Genomic DNA, 22,336 nt, shown 5'->3' on the forward strand with positions numbered 1-22,336 from the left:
GAAAGACAGACAATGAAACAACCATACAAATGTAGAGAGACACATGCCAATGGGCAGAGAGACTGCCAGCCTAGTATCAGACCCACATTTTATGGAGAACAGAAGGGCAGAGACAGGCAGCAGGAAAATGGTCGTTGTTCTAGATGAGGACCCCTAAATAAGATCTGTCTTTGCAAATAATATTTTTGTCTTATAATAAATATTAAGAATTTAGATATTATGGTATGTTGGTGGTCTCTTACAACACCTTTTTCATCTATTTTATGAGTAAATGCCACCCAGTAGATGGTGGAATATTGTTTAAGTTAAAATATTTACGCTTAGGGCATCATCTGTTATTTTCTCATATGACAAGCAGACGATACCCAGGATTTAGCATGGTGTATTTCAGATTAGCGCATATACTGTATATATATTTGTAGTGGTTTATAGGAATCTGAACATAAATAGCTTTGTAAAACCTTATCACAATGGAAATATCATTGCATTTTTTTTGTAAACAGGAGACTTTGACATTTACTGTAACTCTTTGATGTTGACAGTGTTTGCAAAAGGATAATAATTTTCGTAAATAATTGCTAGGTGCAAATTATTTTACATTTGTAATTTTGTGCAGGCAAATGTATAATTTAATTTTTCTTTCATGATTCATGTACTTTTAAATAACTTTTAAAATTACTTCTTTAAACAAATGTGCTTCATTCTATTGGTATCCTTTGCTGAAGAAGCGGCAATTCACTACTGAGAGCTAGCTGAACACATTGGGCAAGACAATGACAATGTGAGGTGTGGGGTAGACAAAAAAGTATTAACCCAAAGCCTCGCTGGGAGAAAATGGAACAAGTACAAGTTTCAGATATATTTTACTGCAAAAAAAGCAAAATAAATAATAAATGTATATTGCAATAATGTTTCTTTTTGAATAATGAAACATTTTATGTGTTGTTGAAATGCCAAGTTTAATGGTCCTTTAATGTGACTTCTGTGTCTCCTTAAAGGGACAGTAAACACCTTGTAATTAATTACAAGACATGTTGGTTATTGATATAGAATAGCATCCCTCAAATCTAAACATTTTTAAAACAAATTAAAATCTTGTTTGCTGCAGTTGTTTTCAATAGCCAAACTCCGCTCATCGCTTACCTTATTTGCTAGTATAAAGTGAGTTTCTTTCCAGTTCTCATCTTAGACAATTAGGGAAATATATGTAGCAGGGTTAGCACTGTGAAGCTGTGGTGCTTTTTTCATTTCAGAGAGTCAGAAAATCCAACATTTTCAGAGCTTAATTACATTAAAAAGGGCAAAATAAATCATCAACATATATCACAATGTTGTTTTACTATGCACAACAAAGCATTTTTTATTAAAGGGACATAAAACCCCAAAAAAATATTTTGTGATTTAGACAGAGCATCCTATTTTAAAAAAAGTTTCCAATTTACTTCTTTTATTATATTTGCTTTGTTCCCATGATAATTGTGTGTTGAAGAGATACCTAGGTAGGCATCTGGAGCACTACATAGCAGGGAATAGTGCTGCCATTTAGTGATCTTGCAAAACTCTTGCTATATAGTGCTCCAGAAATGGACCAGCTTTTAAGCATACGTCCCTGCCTTTCAACAAAAAATACCAAGAGAATGAAGAAAAATTGATAATACAAATAATTGATAAAGCTGTTTAAAATCGCATGCTCTATCTGAATCATGAAGGAAGAAAATTGGGTTGAATATGCCTTTAAAATCTCAAGGTGTTTACTATCCCTTTAATTTTGGTGTGTGCCGAGCTGCCAGGTCCCTTATAGTAACAGTACTGCCCTAACAAAAAGCGCTCACCTTCGATATTACTCTGTTCCCCTTGGTTGGTGACTCTCAAACTTCATAACACATTTCTCTTGAGGCCGAAATCAGATTTCTTTACATGCGCCAGTGATTTGTCAGATACCATTAGAGCTTCAGTCAGTTCGTTTGCACATTCTCTCTGCTTGGAGATCACCTATTATTTTTGTAATTAATTATTTTTCAAGTTTAAAAAGTAAATAAAGTCTTTATTTTGTTTGTCTCTCTACAAAAGGAAAGTGTGACAACATCATTATTGTTCTATTTTTCTTGTAAAGGAAGATATAAAGCAAACTTATGGCATTGTAAATATTTAATTAAAGAGACATTCTGGTCAAAATTTAAATGCACATAGATAAATTACATCGTTGAATAGAAAGATATTTGCAATATTCATGTATTGGCAAAAATGCTTCTAGTAAAAGTTATCACTGTTAGCAATTTTCTGTGCACGTGTTAGCATTTTTCTGTGCACGTGCATGTGAAGTATAGCTAGCTATTCTCAGCGCATCCAAATTTTAAATACGGCAGCTGCTCAGAGCTCCAGTGGGGCTTGTATCATGCCAGCAATTAACAAATGGAGTCATTACAACATGGGTCAAGCACCTTAGGCTGCCTGAACAAGTGCTGTGTTTAAAATGCTGGTGCACGTTGCATACTTAAATACACTTTTGAAACAGCTATAGCTTTTATTAGAAGCATTTTTGCTAATACATTTATATTACAAAAATACTTCTATACAAAACTGAATTGCATCCATGTGGATTCCAATTTTGGTTGGAATGTCCCTTTAAGTTCTTCAGATCAAATACATCACAATAAAACTATATCAGATTGCTTTATTTAGTCATAATTGTCTTCTTCTGTCTTTGCGCAGTGAGCTTCATCTGGGGCGCAGTAAAGCTTTTATTGTACTGTATATAACCATTAAATGCAGTAGACTTGCATAATCAACAAGCACATGATAAAAAGACAATGCAATAGCACTTACTCTGAATTTTAAATGAGCAGATTTTTTTCTGACCAATTTCAAAATTTACTTCAATTTGCCAGTCCCTTGTATCATGTGACAACCATCAGCCAATCACAGACTGACATACGTATATACTGTAAACTCTTGCACATGCTTAGTAGTGGCTGGTACCTCCAAAATGTGTGCATTTTAAAAAGACTGCACAATTTGACAATGGAAGAAAATTGGAAAGGCACTTCAAACTGCATTCTTCATCTGAATCATAGAAGTTTAGTTTTGACTTTGATGTCTTTCTTAATAAGATGATAAATGAGTCATGTAGAAGAGATTCTAGTATGTTAAAGAAAATTGTTAGGATATTCTGTTCTGAAATAGTTTCCTGAGCCTCCTAATGGACACATCACTCTTTTATATTATGTTTTTCTTCACTAATGCATTTCTGAGTACAACTATAGAACCTGAAAATGTGACAAAAAGGCATTGACTCTCATATCTGAGTCTGTTGAAGACGAGGTAAACTTTGTCTAAAATAAATTACATTTTAAAACCCATCTGTTTTTTATGACTTGTAAAGACAACCTACCTAGATATCTCTTCAACAAAGAATACAATAAGAGTGAAGCAAATTTGATAATAGAAGCAAATTGGGAACTTTTATTTTTAAGTGTATGCTCTGGGGCATATGTATCAAACTCCGAATGGAGCTTGATGCCCCCGTGTTTCTGGCGAGCCTGCAGACTCGCCAGAAACAGCAGTTATGAAGCAGCGGTCACAAAGACCGCTGCTCCATAACCCAGGCGGACAGACATCCCCGGAAATCAACCCGATCAAGTACGATCGGGTTGATTGACACCCCCCTGCTGGCGGCCTATTAGCCGCGAGTCTGCAGGGGGCGGCGTTGCATCAGTAGCTCTTGTGATCCGCACTGTTGGATCAGGTCCGACAGACCTTGATAACTAGAGGCCTCTGTCTGAATCACAAGAGTTTTTTGGTTTCATATTCCTTTAAAGAGGAATTATCTAAAGGAAAAATAAAAAATAATATATATATACAGGTAGCCTTCAGTTTACGCCAGGGTTAGGTTCCAGAAGGAATGGTTGTAAATCGAAACCGTTGTAAATTGAAACCCAGTTTATAATGTAAGTCAATGGGAAGTGAGGGAGTTAGGTTCCAGGCCCCTCTCAAAATTGGCATAAGTAACACATAATACATTATTTTTAAACCTTTAAACTGAAGACTTTAAATGCTAAACAGCATTATAAACCTAATAAAATAATCACACAACACAGAATATATAATTAAACTAAGTTAAATTAACAAAAACATTTGCTAAACAGCATTATAAACCAAATAAAATAATCACACAACACAGACTTTACTTGCTTTTCTGCAAACAGTTCTTTCTATGCATTCCAATCTGGACTGATTTATAGACAGGAAGATTTTGTTCCTTTCCAAGCTGCTCGATAGCTCAGGTCTGGTTAAACTGATTAATTTCAGCTTGCTTGGCTTGCATATCTTTGATGCAACACAAGCGGACAGCTCCACCTACTGGCTATTTTAATCAATGCACTGCTTCTCAATGCTTTTCAATAGCAGTCACATGACTGGAAAAAAAGGTTGTTATTCTGAAACGGTGCAAATTGAACCGTTGTAAACCGAGGGCCACCTGTACACATCTATATATCTATGCGTGTCTGTCTGTCTATGCATCCATCTATCAGTAAGTTTTTATTCCGTTATCCAACATTAAACCATATGTAAGGTAAAGTGAATGAACTGATTAGAATGCAGCAGTTATAGTGGTGTTTCTGGGGCAGCAGAATAATACTGATCTGTCTGTTCAACCACATCCATTACCTGGTTGCTTCTAGAAGGACACGTTTAGGTTATAGTTGGGTATAAGGACAGCTAAGGCTGACTGCATGCAATTCAGCTAAGCTGAGCTATACCATGCCTCTTCTGTGTATTTAAGGTATGAGAGTGGCTTTAAAGGCCACATTTATGTTGTATAATTCTAGTTAAGACATTTTTAGTACTTTGATTCACCATTAATTTACCTCTGTGGTTTGCTGTGAGCATTCCTTGCATTTAACTTGTCCTTTTTATAGAAAAAGATATGCTGGTGGTTCTAAAGCTGAATGCAGCCCAACAGCATTGCCTTTGTATGTGTCAATATTTAAAAGGAATTATGACAACTTAAAGGGTCATTTAACTGAAAATTAGAATTCTCATGTTAGGCTAAATTATAAGTGAAGCGCAAAAATATGAGAGCTGCTGTGAGTTGTCACTTAAAGGGAAAGTCTACTCCAGAATTGTTATTGTTTAAAAAGATAAATAATCCCTTTATTACCCATTCCTCTGTTTTGCACAGCCAAGTTATATTAATATACTTTTTACCTCTTTGATTACCTTGTGTCTAAGCCTCTGCAGACTGCCCCCTTATTTCAGTTCTTTTGACAGACTTACATTTAGCCAATCAGTGCCTTCTAACTTGTAAATCCACGGGTGTGGTCACAATGTTATCTGTATGGCACACATGAATTTTCGCCATCTAGCTGTGAAAACCTGCCAAATGCATTGAAATAAGGGGCGGCCTTTAAGGGTTTAGAAATTGGCATATGAGCCTACATAGGTTTAGATTTTAACAAAGAATACCAAGAGAACAAAGCAAATTTGATAATAAAAGTGAATTGGAAAGTTGTTTAATATTGCATTCCCTATCTGAATCATGAAAGTTTAATTTTGACTAGACTGTCCCATAAAGTTAAATCAATAGCGCTTCAATTTTTTTCCCAAAGTATTATTTTAGAACTTGAATAATAGTCTGGGGCAAGCTAACATCTGGTTGTAGGATAGCATGCATGTTCTAAATCACTCTCATTATAGACTTCCATGGAGGCTTGCATAAAGGATTATAAAAGTATGCTATATGAAATGTTAATAAAATGCAAAGATTGATTAATATATGTAATATCAATTAATACAACTTAATATTTTATCAAAATGAATCCTCTAAGTGCTATAAACTATATTTTTTTGTTTCTACACTGATGTAACAAACAGCCCACAGAAATAGGCTGTCTGACACGCATAGTCCTATGGATTCCTTCTAATTTACATATAAAGATTATCCAAGCACCCCCCCCAATGCATGTGCAGTGGAATCAGTTGGCCCACGCAGGCGCACCGTCATAATTGAAGACTTTTGCCAGCTCAATGCTGACACCGGCTTTCTCTGCAGTTCCCTGCGTTATCTGCATGTAGTGTGAACTTATCAGTGCTTTACTGCTTCTTCTACGCTGGTAAATATGCTGCGGCTTTGTAGACACGGCGGTCTTGTGACAGCGAATATGGTGACGTAAGCCCTCTGCTTTTCAATCTATTGCGCGTGTGCGGTACAAGCAACCTCAATAGCGCATGCGTGGGTACGTGCATGCTACCAGGAGCCAGCGTGAAATAGAAAATCCAGGTTGCCCACCATGAGGCTAATGCAAATTAGCCACAAGTTGGGTTTGAAAACTCGTCAATGTTGCGAAGACGATTGCAGTGAAACAGATTAGAATAGAAAATTCAAGTTATTTTAGCAAATTTTTATTAAATATTCATCTATAAAATGAAATGTGAACAATTTTTTACTTTAAAATCCCTTTAAGAACTCATGTCAGCTATTGTTCAAGCTCTAAACCGAAGGTGCGTTAAACCTCAGCTCATGTACTGGAGTTCTTCACTTAGTTATGTACTATAGTATTTCAATAAAATTTAGGTATCAAAAAACACTATATTTATATATATATATATATATATATATATATATACATACATGCATAGTTACATAGTATGTATACACACACACATATATATATATACATATATATATACATACATACATAGATAGATATAGATATATATAGATATATATATATATGCATACATAGTTGCATAGTCACACATATATATACATACATACACAGCTTTAAACTCTACCCAGTCCTGCACCTTGTTATATACTATATTTCTTTAAATCCACTTTTTTTTTTTATTCACAAGAAAAAATCTGGCTCCAAAAAGAGTTGAATACCTTGAGTGGCCACCTTTCCCCCGCATTCAGCAGTGAACAAAACTGCCAAATGTATTCCATGAGTGTTTTCCACCTATATACTGTGCAGAACCTTGACATTCCTACATGCTGTTTATGATTGGTTGATATGTGCAGGAACTTTATAGCTTTCCTTAAAGGGATAGTAAAGTCCAAATTAAACTCATGATTCAGGTAGGGCATGTCATTTTAAACAACTTTCTAATTTACTTTTATCATCAAATTTGCTTTGTTCTCTCTGGTATTCTTAGTTGAAAGTTAAACCTAGGTAGGCTCATATGCTAATTTCTAAGCCCTTGAAGGCCGTCTCTTATCTGAATGCATTTGACAGTGTTTCACAGCTAGAGGACGTTAGTTCATGTGTTTACTATAAATTAAATTGTGCTCACGCATGTGGAGTTATTTAAGAGTCAGCCCTAATTGCTTGAAATGCAAGTCTGTCAAAATAACTGAAATAAGGGGGCAGTCTGCAGAGGCTTAGATATAAGGTAATCACAGAGGTAAAAAGTATATTAATATAACAGTGTTGGTTATACAAAACTGGGGAATTGTAAATAAAGGGATAATCTATCTTTTTAAACAATAACATTTTTGGTGTTTACTATCTCTTTAATTAGCCACAGCAAAGTCAAAAGGGGTGTGTCCTGAACCTGCAAAGCAGGCATATTTGTTTAACAAAATGATCGTTTTAGATACTTTTATTTAGCAAGCAGTGAATAATTTCCAGTACTTTAATAAAAAAAATATAAAAAGAATGACTGATGTTAGATACATGGAAATAGCCATAGCACTTTTTTCATACATTAAATTAAATACATTTTAAGGGACATTAAATATAGTGGTGTAACATGGCATGCAGTGTATTATAATTATTATTATTATTATTATTCTAAAAGTAGATGTTCTTGTCCTGAATAAAATAGTTTTGTTGCAAGCAGAGCTATTTCCTGAAAACCATATTTATATTTTTATATTATATGTTGGTTTACTTTCCCTAAGACCCAGGATTTTTATATATTTGCTGTTCTGAAATGAACCTGACCATCTACTGAGTCTGTTGATTTATTTATTTTTATTTTTTAAACCTAAGGAATGTAAGGAGTAGTGTATTTACCATATCTGCACATTTATTATTGGAAGTGTGGTCACAGTATCTAGTGCACACATGTACTGCACACACTATACTCACCAGCAAAAGATAGTCATTGTTTAGTTACACAGGAATGTATGTGTTCAAGCCAATATACAGTCATACACAGAAATAAAAAAGATAAGAATTCTTAACTATAGATTTTAAATGTAACTAAGGACTTGAAGGCATATCAGGTTGGACCATATTTTCTGAAGTGTAAGCCTCATTAAAGGAACATAATAGTAAAAACTCAAATATGCACAAGTGCATTTTAGTTTTGAGGTTTTGCAACATACTCCTATTTGGGAAAAAATTATTCTAGTACTGCTTCCAGGGCCGCCATCAGGGGGTGACAGGGGTGGCTCCTGTCAGGGGCCCAATTGGTCAGGGGGGCCCAATGGGTCTGAAGGGCCCCATGAGGCAAGAACTAAAAAAAAAAGAAAGAACCTTTTTTTTTTTCTTTTTTTTTTTTTTTTTAAATTTTGGCAGCCACCAGTGGGTACTACAGCAAAGTGCTAATTGAGCATGGGAAATGTTATTACAAGGAGTAAAGTATTAGCATTTGAGAGGATTTCTGAGTGTGCACTAAACCACTATGCACAGTGTGAGACAGACTTGGCACTTTGTTTGTACAGTATGTGCCTGAGTCAGACGGCAGATCACTTTCATTTGCAGAGGAGGTAGGACTTACTTAGCAAATGGTTTTTTATTTCTTTGTACAATTTCGGATTGTAACTTCAGTGTGGTAGCAGTTGTATGGTGGGGCCAGGGGTCCATAAAAACACATTTTTAGCAGCAGTGTATTTATGATTATTTGATAATGCTGTAGAAATTCTATATTTAAAACCATGCAGAAATGTTTCCTCCTCAATACACAAACGGTAGGTGCCCTTTTGACAGATATGCATTTTTTTATTTATTTATATATATATATATTACATTCCAGTTTACTGTCCCTTTATGCAAGGACTTTCCAGATGCAAGGAGGCATTTTAGCTAAGATTTTTACATCTGCATACATATGTTATACTCTCAGACCAAGATTGCTCAGTGTTTGAAATGAGCCAGGTTAACTTAAAACTGTTCAGTTTACACTACAGCTGACTTATTTTTGAAATACATACCAACAAGCCTAAATCCTGCATTTAACCAGATCTAATGGTATGAGTACCACAGCTTATGGTTCCACCAAGACCATATAGAGTACAGCATTTTCAAAATCCATAAGTACAGCTGACAGATGGGAACATTTGTACACTATATTTGAAGTTGTGCTCTTGGTTGGGGAAAATGGGGAAAAACAAACAAACATATGTCAACCTTTTAAAAGTACTTTTCTTAATCTAGCCATCTACCTAGATAATTAATGTACTAGTTTGAATTCACAGAATTATTTTTGTTTGCACATTTACAAATATGATTCTTTAAAAAGTGATCTCTTAATTTCTGCATTTTTTTTATCATGCAAGTCACACACTGTTGATTTAGAGGATGCAAGGTGCATACATGTTTCCCCCTGTGAGTGTTTCTGTGGGTTTCTGTGTTCATGTCTTTGTGCTTTGGTTTGTGTCTCTGAGTGTGTGTGTATTTTTATTCTGTGGGTCTCTCTGTGAGGGTGAGTGTATGTTTGTCTGTGTATTTTATCTGGATGCCTCTGTGAGGGTGGGTGTGTATGTCTGTGTTTTCTGTGGATATCTCTGTGAGGGTGTGTGTTTTCTGTGGGTGTCTCTGTGATGGTGTGTGTATGTCTTTGTGTGTTTTCTGTGGATGTCTCAGTGAGGGTGTGTGTATGTATATGTCTTTCTGTGTTTTATGTGGTTGTCTCTCTGTGTATGTCTTTGTGTGTTTTCTGTGGGTGTCTCTGTGTGTGTGTGTGTATGTCTTTGTGTGTTTTCTGAGGCTGTCTGTCGGTGTTTCCTTGGGTGTATGTGCAAGTTTGTGTTTGAGTTTGTGTGTGTGTGTCCATTGTCTGTTCCTTTTTAGGACATTTTGACCTTACTATACTGATTATTCACATCTTTCTACAGACTTTGAGACTAATGAGACCTTTCCGGAAGTCACCTAATCCACCATTTAACCTTTAAATTATTGTTTAGGCAGTTCAGGGCCCTTCCATTCAGCCACTGCATGCTGTTGTCATCATTTAGTTGGCATCTTCCTTTACAAAAAGATAATGAAAACTCCATATTTTGCTTTCTAAATCTCCTTTTTTTTTTTACAAAACTGTACCTGTGTCTACCTCATTAATTGCCAGGTCAATGTAAACAAGTGCTAAGTGGCTGTTTGGGTGTCTGAGTGTGTTTCTTTGCATGTCTGCTAGAGTGTCTATATGTGAATCCTTATGTGTGTGTGTGTGTGTGTGTGTGTTTCAGTGTATGAGTGTGTCTGTGTGTTTGTATGTTACTACCTTTACAACATTTCCAAATTTAAATAGACACTTAAGAATAAAGTGCATATACGTTTTAGTCACTTGGTCAAAAATTGCACATGTCAAAGGGGAGGGGAGGGGGGGCTGGTCAATGGTTAAGTCAGGGGCTCCAAAATTTCTAGTGGCGGCCCTGACTGCTTCAGGGGCATACGTAGAGTGTGCTTAGGGGTTGATCTATCAAGCTACATTGGACAGGGGCATACATACTAAAAAAAAAAGAAAGAACCTTTTTTTTTTTTCTTTTTTTTTTTTTTTTTTAAATTTTGGCAGCCACCAGTGGGTACTACAGCAAAGTGCTAATTGAGCATGGGAAATGTTATTACAAGGAGTAAAGTATTAGCATTTGAGAGGATTTCTGAGTGTGCACTAAACCACTATGCACAGTGTGAGACAGACTTGGCACTTTGTTTGTACAGTATGTGCCTGAGTCAGACGGCAGATCACTTTCATTTGCAGAGGAGGTAGGACTTACTTAGCAAATGGTTTTTTATTTCTTTGTACAATTTCGGATTGTAACTTCAGTGTGGTAGCAGTTGTATGGTGGGGCCAGGGGTCCATAAAAACACATTTTTAGCAGCAGTGTATTTATGATTATTTGATAATGCTGTAGAAATTCTATATTTAAAACCATGCAGAAATGTTTCCTCCTCAATACACAAACGGTAGGTGCCCTTTTGACAGATATGCATTTTTTTATTTATTTATATATATATATATTACATTCCAGTTTACTGTCCCTTTATGCAAGGACTTTCCAGATGCAAGGAGGCATTTTAGCTAAGATTTTTACATCTGCATACATATGTTATACTCTCAGACCAAGATTGCTCAGTGTTTGAAATGAGCCAGGTTAACTTAAAACTGTTCAGTTTACACTACAGCTGACTTATTTTTGAAATACATACCAACAAGCCTAAATCCTGCATTTAACCAGATCTAATGGTATGAGTACCACAGCTTATGGTTCCACCAAGACCATATAGAGTACAGCATTTTCAAAATCCATAAGTACAGCTGACAGATGGGAACATTTGTACACTATATTTGAAGTTGTGCTCTTGGTTGGGGAAAATGGGGAAAAACAAACAAACATATGTCAACCTTTTAAAAGTACTTTTCTTAATCTAGCCATCTACCTAGATAATTAATGTACTAGTTTGAATTCACAGAATTATTTTTGTTTGCACATTTACAAATATGATTCTTTAAAAAGTGATCTCTTAATTTCTGCATTTTTTTTATCATGCAAGTCACACACTGTTGATTTAGAGGATGCAAGGTGCATACATGTTTCCCCCTGTGAGTGTTTCTGTGGGTTTCTGTGTTCATGTCTTTGTGCTTTGGTTTGTGTCTCTGAGTGTGTGTGTATTTTTATTCTGTGGGTCTCTCTGTGAGGGTGAGTGTATGTTTGTCTGTGTATTTTATCTGGATGCCTCTGTGAGGGTGGGTGTGTATGTCTGTGTTTTCTGTGGATATCTCTGTGAGGGTGTGTGTTTTCTGTGGGTGTCTCTGTGATGGTGTGTGTATGTCTTTGTGTGTTTTCTGTGGATGTCTCAGTGAGGGTGTGTGTATGTATATGTCTTTCTGTGTTTTATGTGGTTGTCTCTCTGTGTATGTCTTTGTGTGTTTTCTGTGGGTGTCTCTGTGTGTGTGTGTGTATGTCTTTGTGTGTTTTCTGAGGCTGTCTGTCGGTGTTTCCTTGGGTGTATGTGCAAGTTTGTGTTTGAGTTTGTGTGTGTGTGTCCATTGTCTGTTCCTTTTTAGGACATTTTGACCTTACTATACTGATTATTCACATCTTTCTACAGACTTTGAGACTAATGAGACCTTTCCGGAAGTCACCTAATCCACCATTTAACCTTTAAATTATTGTTTAGGCAGTTCAGGGCCCTTCCATTCAGCCACTGCATGCTGTTGTCATCATTTAGTTGGCATCTTCCTTTACAAAAAGATAATGAAAACTCCATATTTTGCTTTCTAAATCTCCTTTTTTTTTTTACAAAACTGTACCTGTGTCTACCTCATTAATTGCCAGGTCAATGTAAACAAGTGCTAAGTGGCTGTTTGGGTGTCTGAGTGTGTTTCTTTGCATGTCTGCTAGAGTGTCTATATGTGAATCCTTATGTGTGAGTGTGTGTGTGTGTGTGTGTGTGTGTGTGTTTCAGTGTATGAGTGTGTCTGTGTGTTTGTATGTTACTACCTTTACAACATTTCCAAATTTAAATAGACACTTAAGAATAAAGTGCATATACGTTTTAGTCACTTGGTCAAAAATTGCACATGTCAAAGGGGAGGGGAGGGGGGGCTGGTCAATGGTTAAGTCAGGGGCTCCAAAATTTCTAGTGGCGGCCCTGACTGCTTCAGGGGCATACGTAGAGTGTGCTTAGGGGTTGATCTATCAAGCTACATTGGACAGGGGCATACATATGCGCCCTTGCCTGCCGCAGCTCGCCTCTGGTGGGCTGAATTCCTCTGCCCGAATTCAGCATTGCACAAGAACTCTATTTTGCACTCTTGCACAGCCAATCGGACGAGACCGGGGAGATTGTAATTCTCCACCTAAGAGGTGGAGAAGAGGTTTGGGAATCGGCGTTCTGATGACCTCTGCTTCATAAAGAGAGAGCCTGTGAGAAGCTGCAGTCATGGGGGTCGAAGGCTGGCAAAGCCTTTGATAAATTGACCCCTTAGCATTCAAACAATGCATCTTCTCAAAGAACCTGTGGTGGTGTGTATCGTGCATCATACAAGCCACCAGCAGCTCTCTGAGGAGGTACAGGTGCACTGGGGACACAGCATATGGATGACATCTATTTCTGGTACACTAATAGCTTTTACTACAATATATTTTTGCTAATACGGAAAGGTACTTGTACATATTTCGGTTTTGACATCTTTTTGACTAATTCTTAAAGGGTAATAAAATGCCTTGTAATTACAAGATGTTTCTGCAGTTTTGCAAGAAATTTACATACTGGATGAATGATAATTATTGAATGCATTAAGGCCTTGTTTGCTGCAGTTACTTTTTTAGTGGCCACCCAGCTCCACCCAAAACGCCTTGTTTGGTGCAGTCAATACGGACTTGTTACCGGAGCAAACAAGGCTAGTGGCTGTCATTTTGTTAACAAGCGTATTATTGTTTTGCAGTTTCCTATCCGATATCCTCCTGCTGAGGCTTATTAGGAACAGATATGTAGCAGAGATAGGCTTGCAAAGTCTTCAAAATGTACTTCCTATTCTCAGAGTTAAGAGTTGAATGGATATAAAACAGTCTGTTTCATTGTTATAATAAAAAATTAAAAAAACACCAAGAAGTTGGTTATACTTAATAGAAATCATTGTAATATCTATTATTCTATTGGGGAATGGAGCTAGGAAAGGGAGCTATAGGGTGCAGCCATTTCTAAAACTAGTATCTTTATTTCAACAGATTAAAATCTATTTGAATTTAAGTGTAACCACACAAAAAAATTAAAAAATGTATATATAAGTGAGAAAAAAATGTAAGTCAAAAAATATATATACTATGGAGTATAGTATATACCCATACCTACTGGGTCTAAAAAGATCTGTGACTTCTCTCCCCCAGGTGGCAAAAAAGGCCTTGTTTAGGAGGATTCCTTCTCAGGATGAGGTGAAGAACCAGCAGGGCTTGTGGGTAAAAACTGCAGGAAGATGTCAGAGGGAAAAGTGAGGGGTGTCCCCACCTGCCCCCGAGGTATCCAGTTAACAGCCAGGAATCTTGGGTCATTTTCCCCTGACATCTTCCTGCAGTTTTTACCGACAAGTCATACTATAGGCATGGATTTGTTTTATCCATGCCTATAGTAATGTTGTTTCTATTATAATGTTATGCCGGCCCATTGGGATAAACTTTTTTTTTAATGGCAATTCCAATGAACATCCAATCAGTGTGTGTGTCATATGAAACTCTTGTGGCCAGCCCTTTAAAAATACTTAGGAAGCCTATGTAGAAAATGGGTGGGACTGCTCTTTATATCGCAGATCACAGCCCAGCCAATAGAGGAAATGAAGTGGGGCAGAGGAACAGAAGATACCAAGTATATATATTTTTATATATACTGTGTATGTATGTGTATATTTATATATATATATATATATATATATATATATATATATACACACTTTAAAAAAATATGCAGTTTTGTTTGTTCACTTATATATTTTTCATTGCAACATTTTTAAAAGTCTGAAATTTACCATCACTTTAAATGTCTAGTTTTTTTTAAGTTCCACAGTTTTAGCTAATCGTAAAAGACTTCCTATTCCTCAATGCATTACAAATATGGAGCAGAAAGTGAGTGGTAGTCAAGGGGGTCAGATCACTACTGTTTATGTGTGCTACTGGCAACCAAAGATGTAAAATGATTTATTTGCAAGTTACTGGCAGCCAAGGGTAAAAATGATTGCTCAGTTGTGAAAAGAGTTGAAGCTTTTGGTGGGGCATTGTGTGACCCCACCAACCATAATACCCAGATATTTTGTGGATGACAGTTGGCAACCCTACTAACTATACAATCAAGCATTTGGAAAATGTATATATTTCAGTAAAGTTAGTCAACACAAGTAAACAATGGATTTATCTTGAGTTCTCCTCCAGCTTCCATCTTTAAGAATAATCCATGGTAATCGTTGTTTTGAAACGAAATGCTACAAAAAAAAAATTGTTGTGAACATCATCTGTATTGTAGTCTTTCAAATGTTTATTCTCAGTAAATCAATCAACCAAATGTTAAAAACAGTATACAAGCATCAAACTGTATCTCTCTCTGGAAAATGTACTTAGATATAACTTCCATTATTCCTAAACGGGGGCAAACCTGTAGTATTTGAGACAATTTCTGACAACTGTTGTGGTGAAACTCAGCCGATTTCTAGAGACATTGTAAACATTTAAAAAAAGAAGAAAGTTTTTCTCAACCAGTACAAACCTATAAAACACGCAAGTGCATTATACATAATTCATAAATAAAAAAACTCTTTACTCTCTCAAACACGCTCTTCAGGGGCGGGACTACCATTGGTGCAGTGGCACCAGGGCCCAAATGCTGGGGGGCCCATAGCAACCACTCTATATATAGCCGTGTGCATGTACAATTCTAATGCAGGGGAGCCTTTTATTAGTACAGGTTGCAGGCCCATCTTATTTATCTAATTATCTATCTTTTCACACAATCATTATACAGAGCAGTATGTATATGAACAATATTGCTTGCTACTGTGTTACCTTTTGAGGGGCCAAAAATGTTGCACCAGGACCCTCTGTTGAGTAGATCTGCTACTGATGCTCTGAAATATGTGAAATGATTGGAAACTATCACCAATGTCTGTTTCCCTGCCACTGCACATGAGAATGCTTAAAGGGACATAATACTCATATGCTAAATCACTTGAAACTGATGCAGTATAACTGTAAAAAGCTGACAGGAAAATATCACCTGAGCATCTCTATGTAAAAAAGGAAGATATTTTACCTCACAATCTCCTCAGCTCAGCAGAGTCAGTTCTGTGTAAAAAGTTATACTTCACCTGCTCCCAGCTGCAGGTAAAAAAATTAAAAAATGAAGAAATGAACAGCAGCCAATCAGCATCAGCAGTGCTGAGGTCATGAACTCTTACTGTGATCTCATGAGATTTGACTTAACTCTCATGAGATTTCATAGTAAGCTTCCTTTACCTGATTGGTGAAATAATATGAGAGTGCACGATGCTAGTCCCTTCAGATGTCCCAGGACAGACACACTAAAATGCTGCTTAGAAATCCTTTACAATGGGAAGTGGCTACTGAGGAACTTTTGAGGTAAAATATCTTTCTTTTTTACATAGAGATGTTCAGGTGATATTTTCTAATCAGCTTTTTACAGCTATGCTGCATCACTTTCAAGTGTTTAAACATTTGGGTATTATGGCCCTTTAAGCAAAAATTGATTTTCTTGTTTTTCTCCACTCGATTCAGTTGTGAAATTTTATTGATTTGATTATATAACGACTATAAATAAATTAAAATTTGCACTGGCGTCATGTTGTTCACCTGTATTTCAAAACAAGATCATTTAGTGCAATAAAAGCTGTGCATCCTGGGTAAATAAGAATGAAATTACATTTATCTGTGTTAATGTGATTTTTTTTCATTTGTTAAGCTTTGCAGCAAAGACTACCTATGGATTATCCATTACACTTGCTAGGTAGATAACAAATGTAGGTGTGTCTTAAAAAAAAATTGTATAAAGAATGTTCATAGAATAAAGTTCATGATAAACCCTTTACACTTAAAGTGAATGTAAAGTTTCATCAAGTAGTGCCTGATTTTTATAAATACTATTAAAAACAGAGGCACTTTCATTGATGAAACTTTACATTGCATCCTAGTTGTAGAAATACTTACCACTTCGTTTTGAAAGCCACTCCAGCGCTTCTCCAGCCCGTTGCAAGCCTCTTCCTACGTCAGCAATGACGATTCGGTCATCCTCCAATCACGGCTTCCCCCCTGGGGGAAGCATTGCCTAAAGCAACGCAGTGATTGGAGGAAGGCCGGAATCGTCATTTCTGACGTAGGAAGAGGCTTGCGACAGGTGGGCGAAGCGACATCATCAGCGATCCAGCTTTCAAGACAAAGTATTTCTACAAATATGGTGCAATGTAAAGTTTCATCAATGAAAGTGCCCCTGGAGAAGGTAGCTGACGGTATTCTCATAAAACTTTGGGGCTTGGTTAGGAGTCTGAAAATCAGAGCAATATTATTTAAAAATAAGCAAAACTATACATTTAAAAAAAAAAAAAAAAAAAAAACTTTATGGACTTTAAAAATAGATCATCTACAAAACATTTATGCAAAGAAAAAAATGAGTGTATAATGTCCCTTTAAGTAAGATTTGATCTAACAGCTTTCTTTAATGCTAATGAAACAATGGAGCACTTTCTTTAATAAATTTGGACACATTTATTAATACATTTTTAAGAAATGTGGGTATATTTATGTTTCAAAATGCACATGTAAAGTGGATATGTTTATAGTACATACATTTAGTAATACATTTGTTATTAAAAAAAATATTACATCTCTGTGATTTGTTACAATTCTTTATCATCAAATGGTGATAAGCCTAATAACCACTTCAGTCTTTTCTTACCTGGGTCCTAACCTAAAGCCAACATATTCTGACTTCCAATCAAACACACTGAGAACTCCCAAGGGTGTCACAACTGTTTGTAACCTCTAATAACACATACAAAACCTAGAAGTGGCTTGCACTCTCAAACCAGAGTAGCCATTCATCCCAATCCATTTGTAAAACGACAGGCAGCTGTATTTGCAGTCAGTGACTTCAGCAATGTACCCCAGAACTGCCTGGGTGCAGAGCCCAATAGGGGAATTCACACAGAATAGTCAACACTCACGTAGATGCACACAGCTAGGCTAAAAGAATAAAGTTAAAGGGATACGAACCCCACATTTTGTTTTTCATGATTCAGACAGAGCATGCAAACTTTCTAATTTACTCCTAATAATTTTTATTTGTTCTCTTGGTGTCTTTATTTGAAAAGCAGGAATGTATGCTTAGGAGTCAGCCCATTTTTGGTTCAGTATCTGGGTAGCCCTTGCTGATTGTTGGCTAAATGCAATGGGCAATCAGATGTACAAAGTGCTGAATGTAAGATAGGCAGATTATTTATTTGGCTTGTTTTGCTTTGAAATTCCTTGTTTTTGTTGTAAAAACATTTATTTGGCTTGTTTTCCCTTGTTCAGTAAAAAAAATTTAATTATGTAAAATACACTGCAAAATACTCCAAATTGCCCAAACTAGCTACATGCTACACAGTAACTGCTTAGAACAGTGGACAAACTAATGTATAGCTACCACTAATTGACCACAAATACGGGAGATAAGCTAAACATACGGACATGAATTTGTTACCACAATGTACTGAGTTTTACAAATCCTATATAATAAAATTCCAAGTATGTTTGTCTGACGCAGTCATGTGCAGTAGAGACTGTGCAAGTCTCTAATGGCCCTTAGTTAAGCTGTTAAGGACCTGGCCTCTCTGAGTAGCGAAATTGTGCTCTTTCTGCATGCCACAGGCGTGGGGCAGTGTACCGAAGCAGAGAGGGACAATCTGTGTTTACTAAAAAAGCTTTCATGTATTCAGATATTTTCCAATTTAATAATTAATTGGTAATATATACTATACGTATAAAGAAAATGGATTTAATATTGGTATAGCACATAAACCAAGGAAGACACTTTTAGATTCTAAATCGTGCCCTTCAAAATATGACTTAAATTGCTATAACAGACACTATGTGTTAACATTTAGGACAAGCACCGTAAACCATTTCTTATAAAATTCTAAAATCATTCCCAAGATGGACCTCAGTATTTTGGGATGCTAGTTTATTATTATTTTTTTTCTATAAATATATATCACATGGCTTTCCCCATATACCACAGAATTAAAATTCAGAAAAATCACACTAACTTCCAAAGATGTCAATTTCACATTAAACTGCTTCTTACCCAATGTCTAGATACTTAACAAACCTTCATGACTTTTTTATACTTTTTTTATCTTTACTTCCTCCTGCTCCAATCTCCCAGACTTATCAAGGAACAATCTACCCCTAAGTCTGTCTTCGATGATTCTTAGCTTCACATGTTGAAATATAAAAGTTTACCATAAACTACCTACAAAATCCTCACTACCATGACCCACCTAAACAAACTTCCATCTGGCTCTTGTCCCTGTTTCTGTAGTTACATCTTCACCAAACTCTGTTTCGTTCACCTCTAAACATCTATTGTGTAAGCTCTTCCGAGCATGGCCCTACAACTGTGTCTGAATAGCTTTATAACTTACTGTATCTGCATTGTATGACTTTGTCTAAGTGTCATATATTGGAAATCACAATGCTCATGTACTTAGTGTTATGGAATATGGAGGTGCATTACTCCAAAAATAATACATTTTCATCATTTTATTCTTTCAGAGTGACATGGGTGGCAAAAAAATCTTACAGAAGAAGTGGACATCATTTCTAAAAGCCAGATTAGTCTGCTCTATCCCATATTATGAAACCCTTAAGGCAGTATATACACTGGAAACAGGAAGCTGGAACAACACCATTTTCTATGGAACCTTTATTTTGCAGTGGTAAGTCTGTTTTATTATATATTTGTTTTTTCTCTTGGTGAAACTTAGTATGATTCTTTTTAAATGTTGACTATCTCAAATAATTCTTGTTTGTCATATTCAATAGAACCAGAGTTGCACAGCAATGTTTGCATATACTTAGCAGTTACTTGGATTCTTCTTTAATTAGTCCAAAAAATCTGGCCTGATCTTTTGCTAAGTCACAATAATAAACAAACACAATCTGCTTAACCTAATAATACATATTGTAAACAGCTGTACTTATTTTGGTCAGTACTGAAAACATTATTTAAATTAGTGATGGCCAATTTCCTAAAACACGTGGGCCAAATATCAGTGATTTATAAGCTTTAAGAGCAACATATATTATATTATTATTTATGTGTAGTCATAAATTTTATATTTTCTAAAAATCTACAGTGACACAGAGTTCTATTTAGGCAAGGTTGTAATGTATCTTCTATCTGCTGTTCTCCCCACCAGAGGCCATTTTGTTTGTGCACCACCAATATTCCCCAAAGCCCAATTTTTTGTTCCGCTATTTCCGGGGGCTACAAAAACGATGGCACACATTCTTAGTTTTGCTTTTCCCAATGAGCGTCCAGTTGGCCAACCCTAGATTAAATATTTGCAGTCTAGGTCAGAAAAAGGCTATGTGACCTCAAGGTTAATGATTTTTCCAAACACTAATTGGAGTAGGGTCTTCCAGTCAATGAAATAAAGCAAACAGAAGGGCACAGAAAGCTGTAAGTTAACTTCCAAAATGTTTCCGGTGTTAAAAAGAAATAGATGAAACACACTCAGAAGAATGCAGCACCTGATTGCAATGTGCTAAATCTTGCATGCTGGGAATTATTTTACAAGCCTTCCAGCTTACTCGTTTACAGGCTCACATAGAGACAGGGCTGCTTCCAACCTGTGTGATTGAGGAGAAGGAGCTGTCAGCACTATTAAGATTTCATTGAATAAATTATTATTACTGGATGGACTGAGATGGATGGACTGAGACCATATAGTGTGTGTGTACTTTTAATACTGTTGTGTAAACTTTGATTCCTTTTATAATGGTGTTTAATGTTGAGTAGCAGTATTGACACAACCTTTAGTGTTGCAATTGTGGCAGTATTTTGTGTTTCTTCCGATCAGTGTGATGAGATTGTAGGTGTGGGTTGGAGATATCCTGCCCTATGAAATTTTTGTTGTGGACATGTAAAGCATTCCCCAATAAAAAGAAATATCAGGAGACCTTAGAACAAGAATTGCATAAATCTGGAAAAGGCTACAGAAGCATTTCTAAAGGCCAGCGTATTCATCTATCCTCGGTGAGCTTAATTTGAGGAAATTCAGTATTGGTGCTACTCTCGTTAAGGGTGGACATCTTGCAAAAGACCATGGCAAAAGCATTGTGTGCAATAATGAAGGGAGTGAAAAATAGTCTTAGGGTAATGGCAAAAGACCTGCAGAAAGCTCTTAAATTTATCAAAATCTATGTCCATGTGTCCAATATAAGAAAAACAATGAAAAGGTAGAATATTAATGTAAGGACACAGCAAGAGGAGATAAAAAAAACATTGCTACATGTGTCAAGGTTGCATCACATTACCCTAAAGTTTGTCAACAGTTCAGGGACAATGTTCTCTGGTTAGAAGTGAGAAACGTTGGACTTTGTCTGAATCATATAACGCTTTGTTTTGGGAGAGGGCACTGCACACTGGAACCTCATCCCGATAGTAAACTCTGGTGCATGAAGGAACATGACTTGGGGCTGCTTTGCGGTTTTATGGCCTAGACAACTTGCTATCTTAAAGAGAACAATTAATTTAAAATTGCATCAAGACAATGTCAGGACTTTACTACATCACCTGAAACTTTACAGAAGTAGGGAGATAGAAGACGACAATGTGCTAAAACATAAACTAACAACATAATGACTGTATTATGGAATTGCCAAGTCAGAGCACAGATCTCAACCAAATTTAAAGGGACAGTCAACACCAGAATTTTTTTTTTTTATAAATTTTTTTATTGAGGTATATTCAGACATTACAAAATACCATTCATAGTTGGTAAATAACTGACATCATGCAATATACATATTAAGCGTCACAATATGGAGACAGTTAATCACTCACTTATACAAGTATATAATAACCTCAGATTTTCAATTTAGAGAAAGTCCCCTTGGAATATAACATAAAGTCACAAACAATGATTTCCCTCTATGAAGAATTGAGGCCTTTCTTGGACCCCCTGAAAAAAAAAGTGTTAGGCATTATAGGGAATTTGAGGGGAAACAAAGAAAATAACAAAGTGGGCCACTTTTGGACCCCAAATGCACGCAGCCGGTTTATAAAAAAGTGTATTTTAAGTGCATTTGATGCATATGTAGAACATAAAGATATGTGGATGCTTAATGAGAAAAAGGAGTCAACACTTTAAACTCTTATGGGAACTCTATAAGCATAAAAGATTTTTAGCTCAAATAATAACACTGACAATAGGAGACAAACAGAACTAGGCACAGTCCAGCAACGAACAGTTATATTGACCCAAATAGCTCAGGCCCCTGCTTGAGAACAAATCTGAAACGAAAGTATAAGGCTATAGCTGAGCGTATCATATAGACTATTTTGATGGTAGTTATATGCTAGCTTCATGTCCCAATCCCTCACAAGAAAGATAGCAGCTATTATGT

The 22,336-nt window shown here is 36.2% G+C and overlaps 1 protein-coding gene across 1 annotated transcript in view; it reads left to right on the top strand.

Annotated features, from left to right (window-relative positions):
* The window catches only part of SEMA4G (semaphorin 4G), a 531,345-nt gene that overhangs the window by 346,597 nt on the left and 162,412 nt on the right, over positions 1–22,336 (top strand). Inside the window, exon 9 of the mRNA XM_053692470.1 lies at positions 19,478–19,641. Coding sequence (XP_053548445.1) covers positions 19,478–19,641 — 164 coding nt within the window. The remainder of the gene's footprint in view (positions 1–19,477; positions 19,642–22,336) is intronic.

This window comes from Bombina bombina, chromosome 9, assembly GCF_027579735.1.
Source record: "Bombina bombina isolate aBomBom1 chromosome 9, aBomBom1.pri, whole genome shotgun sequence".
Lineage (NCBI taxonomy): Eukaryota > Metazoa > Chordata > Amphibia > Anura > Bombinatoridae > Bombina > Bombina bombina.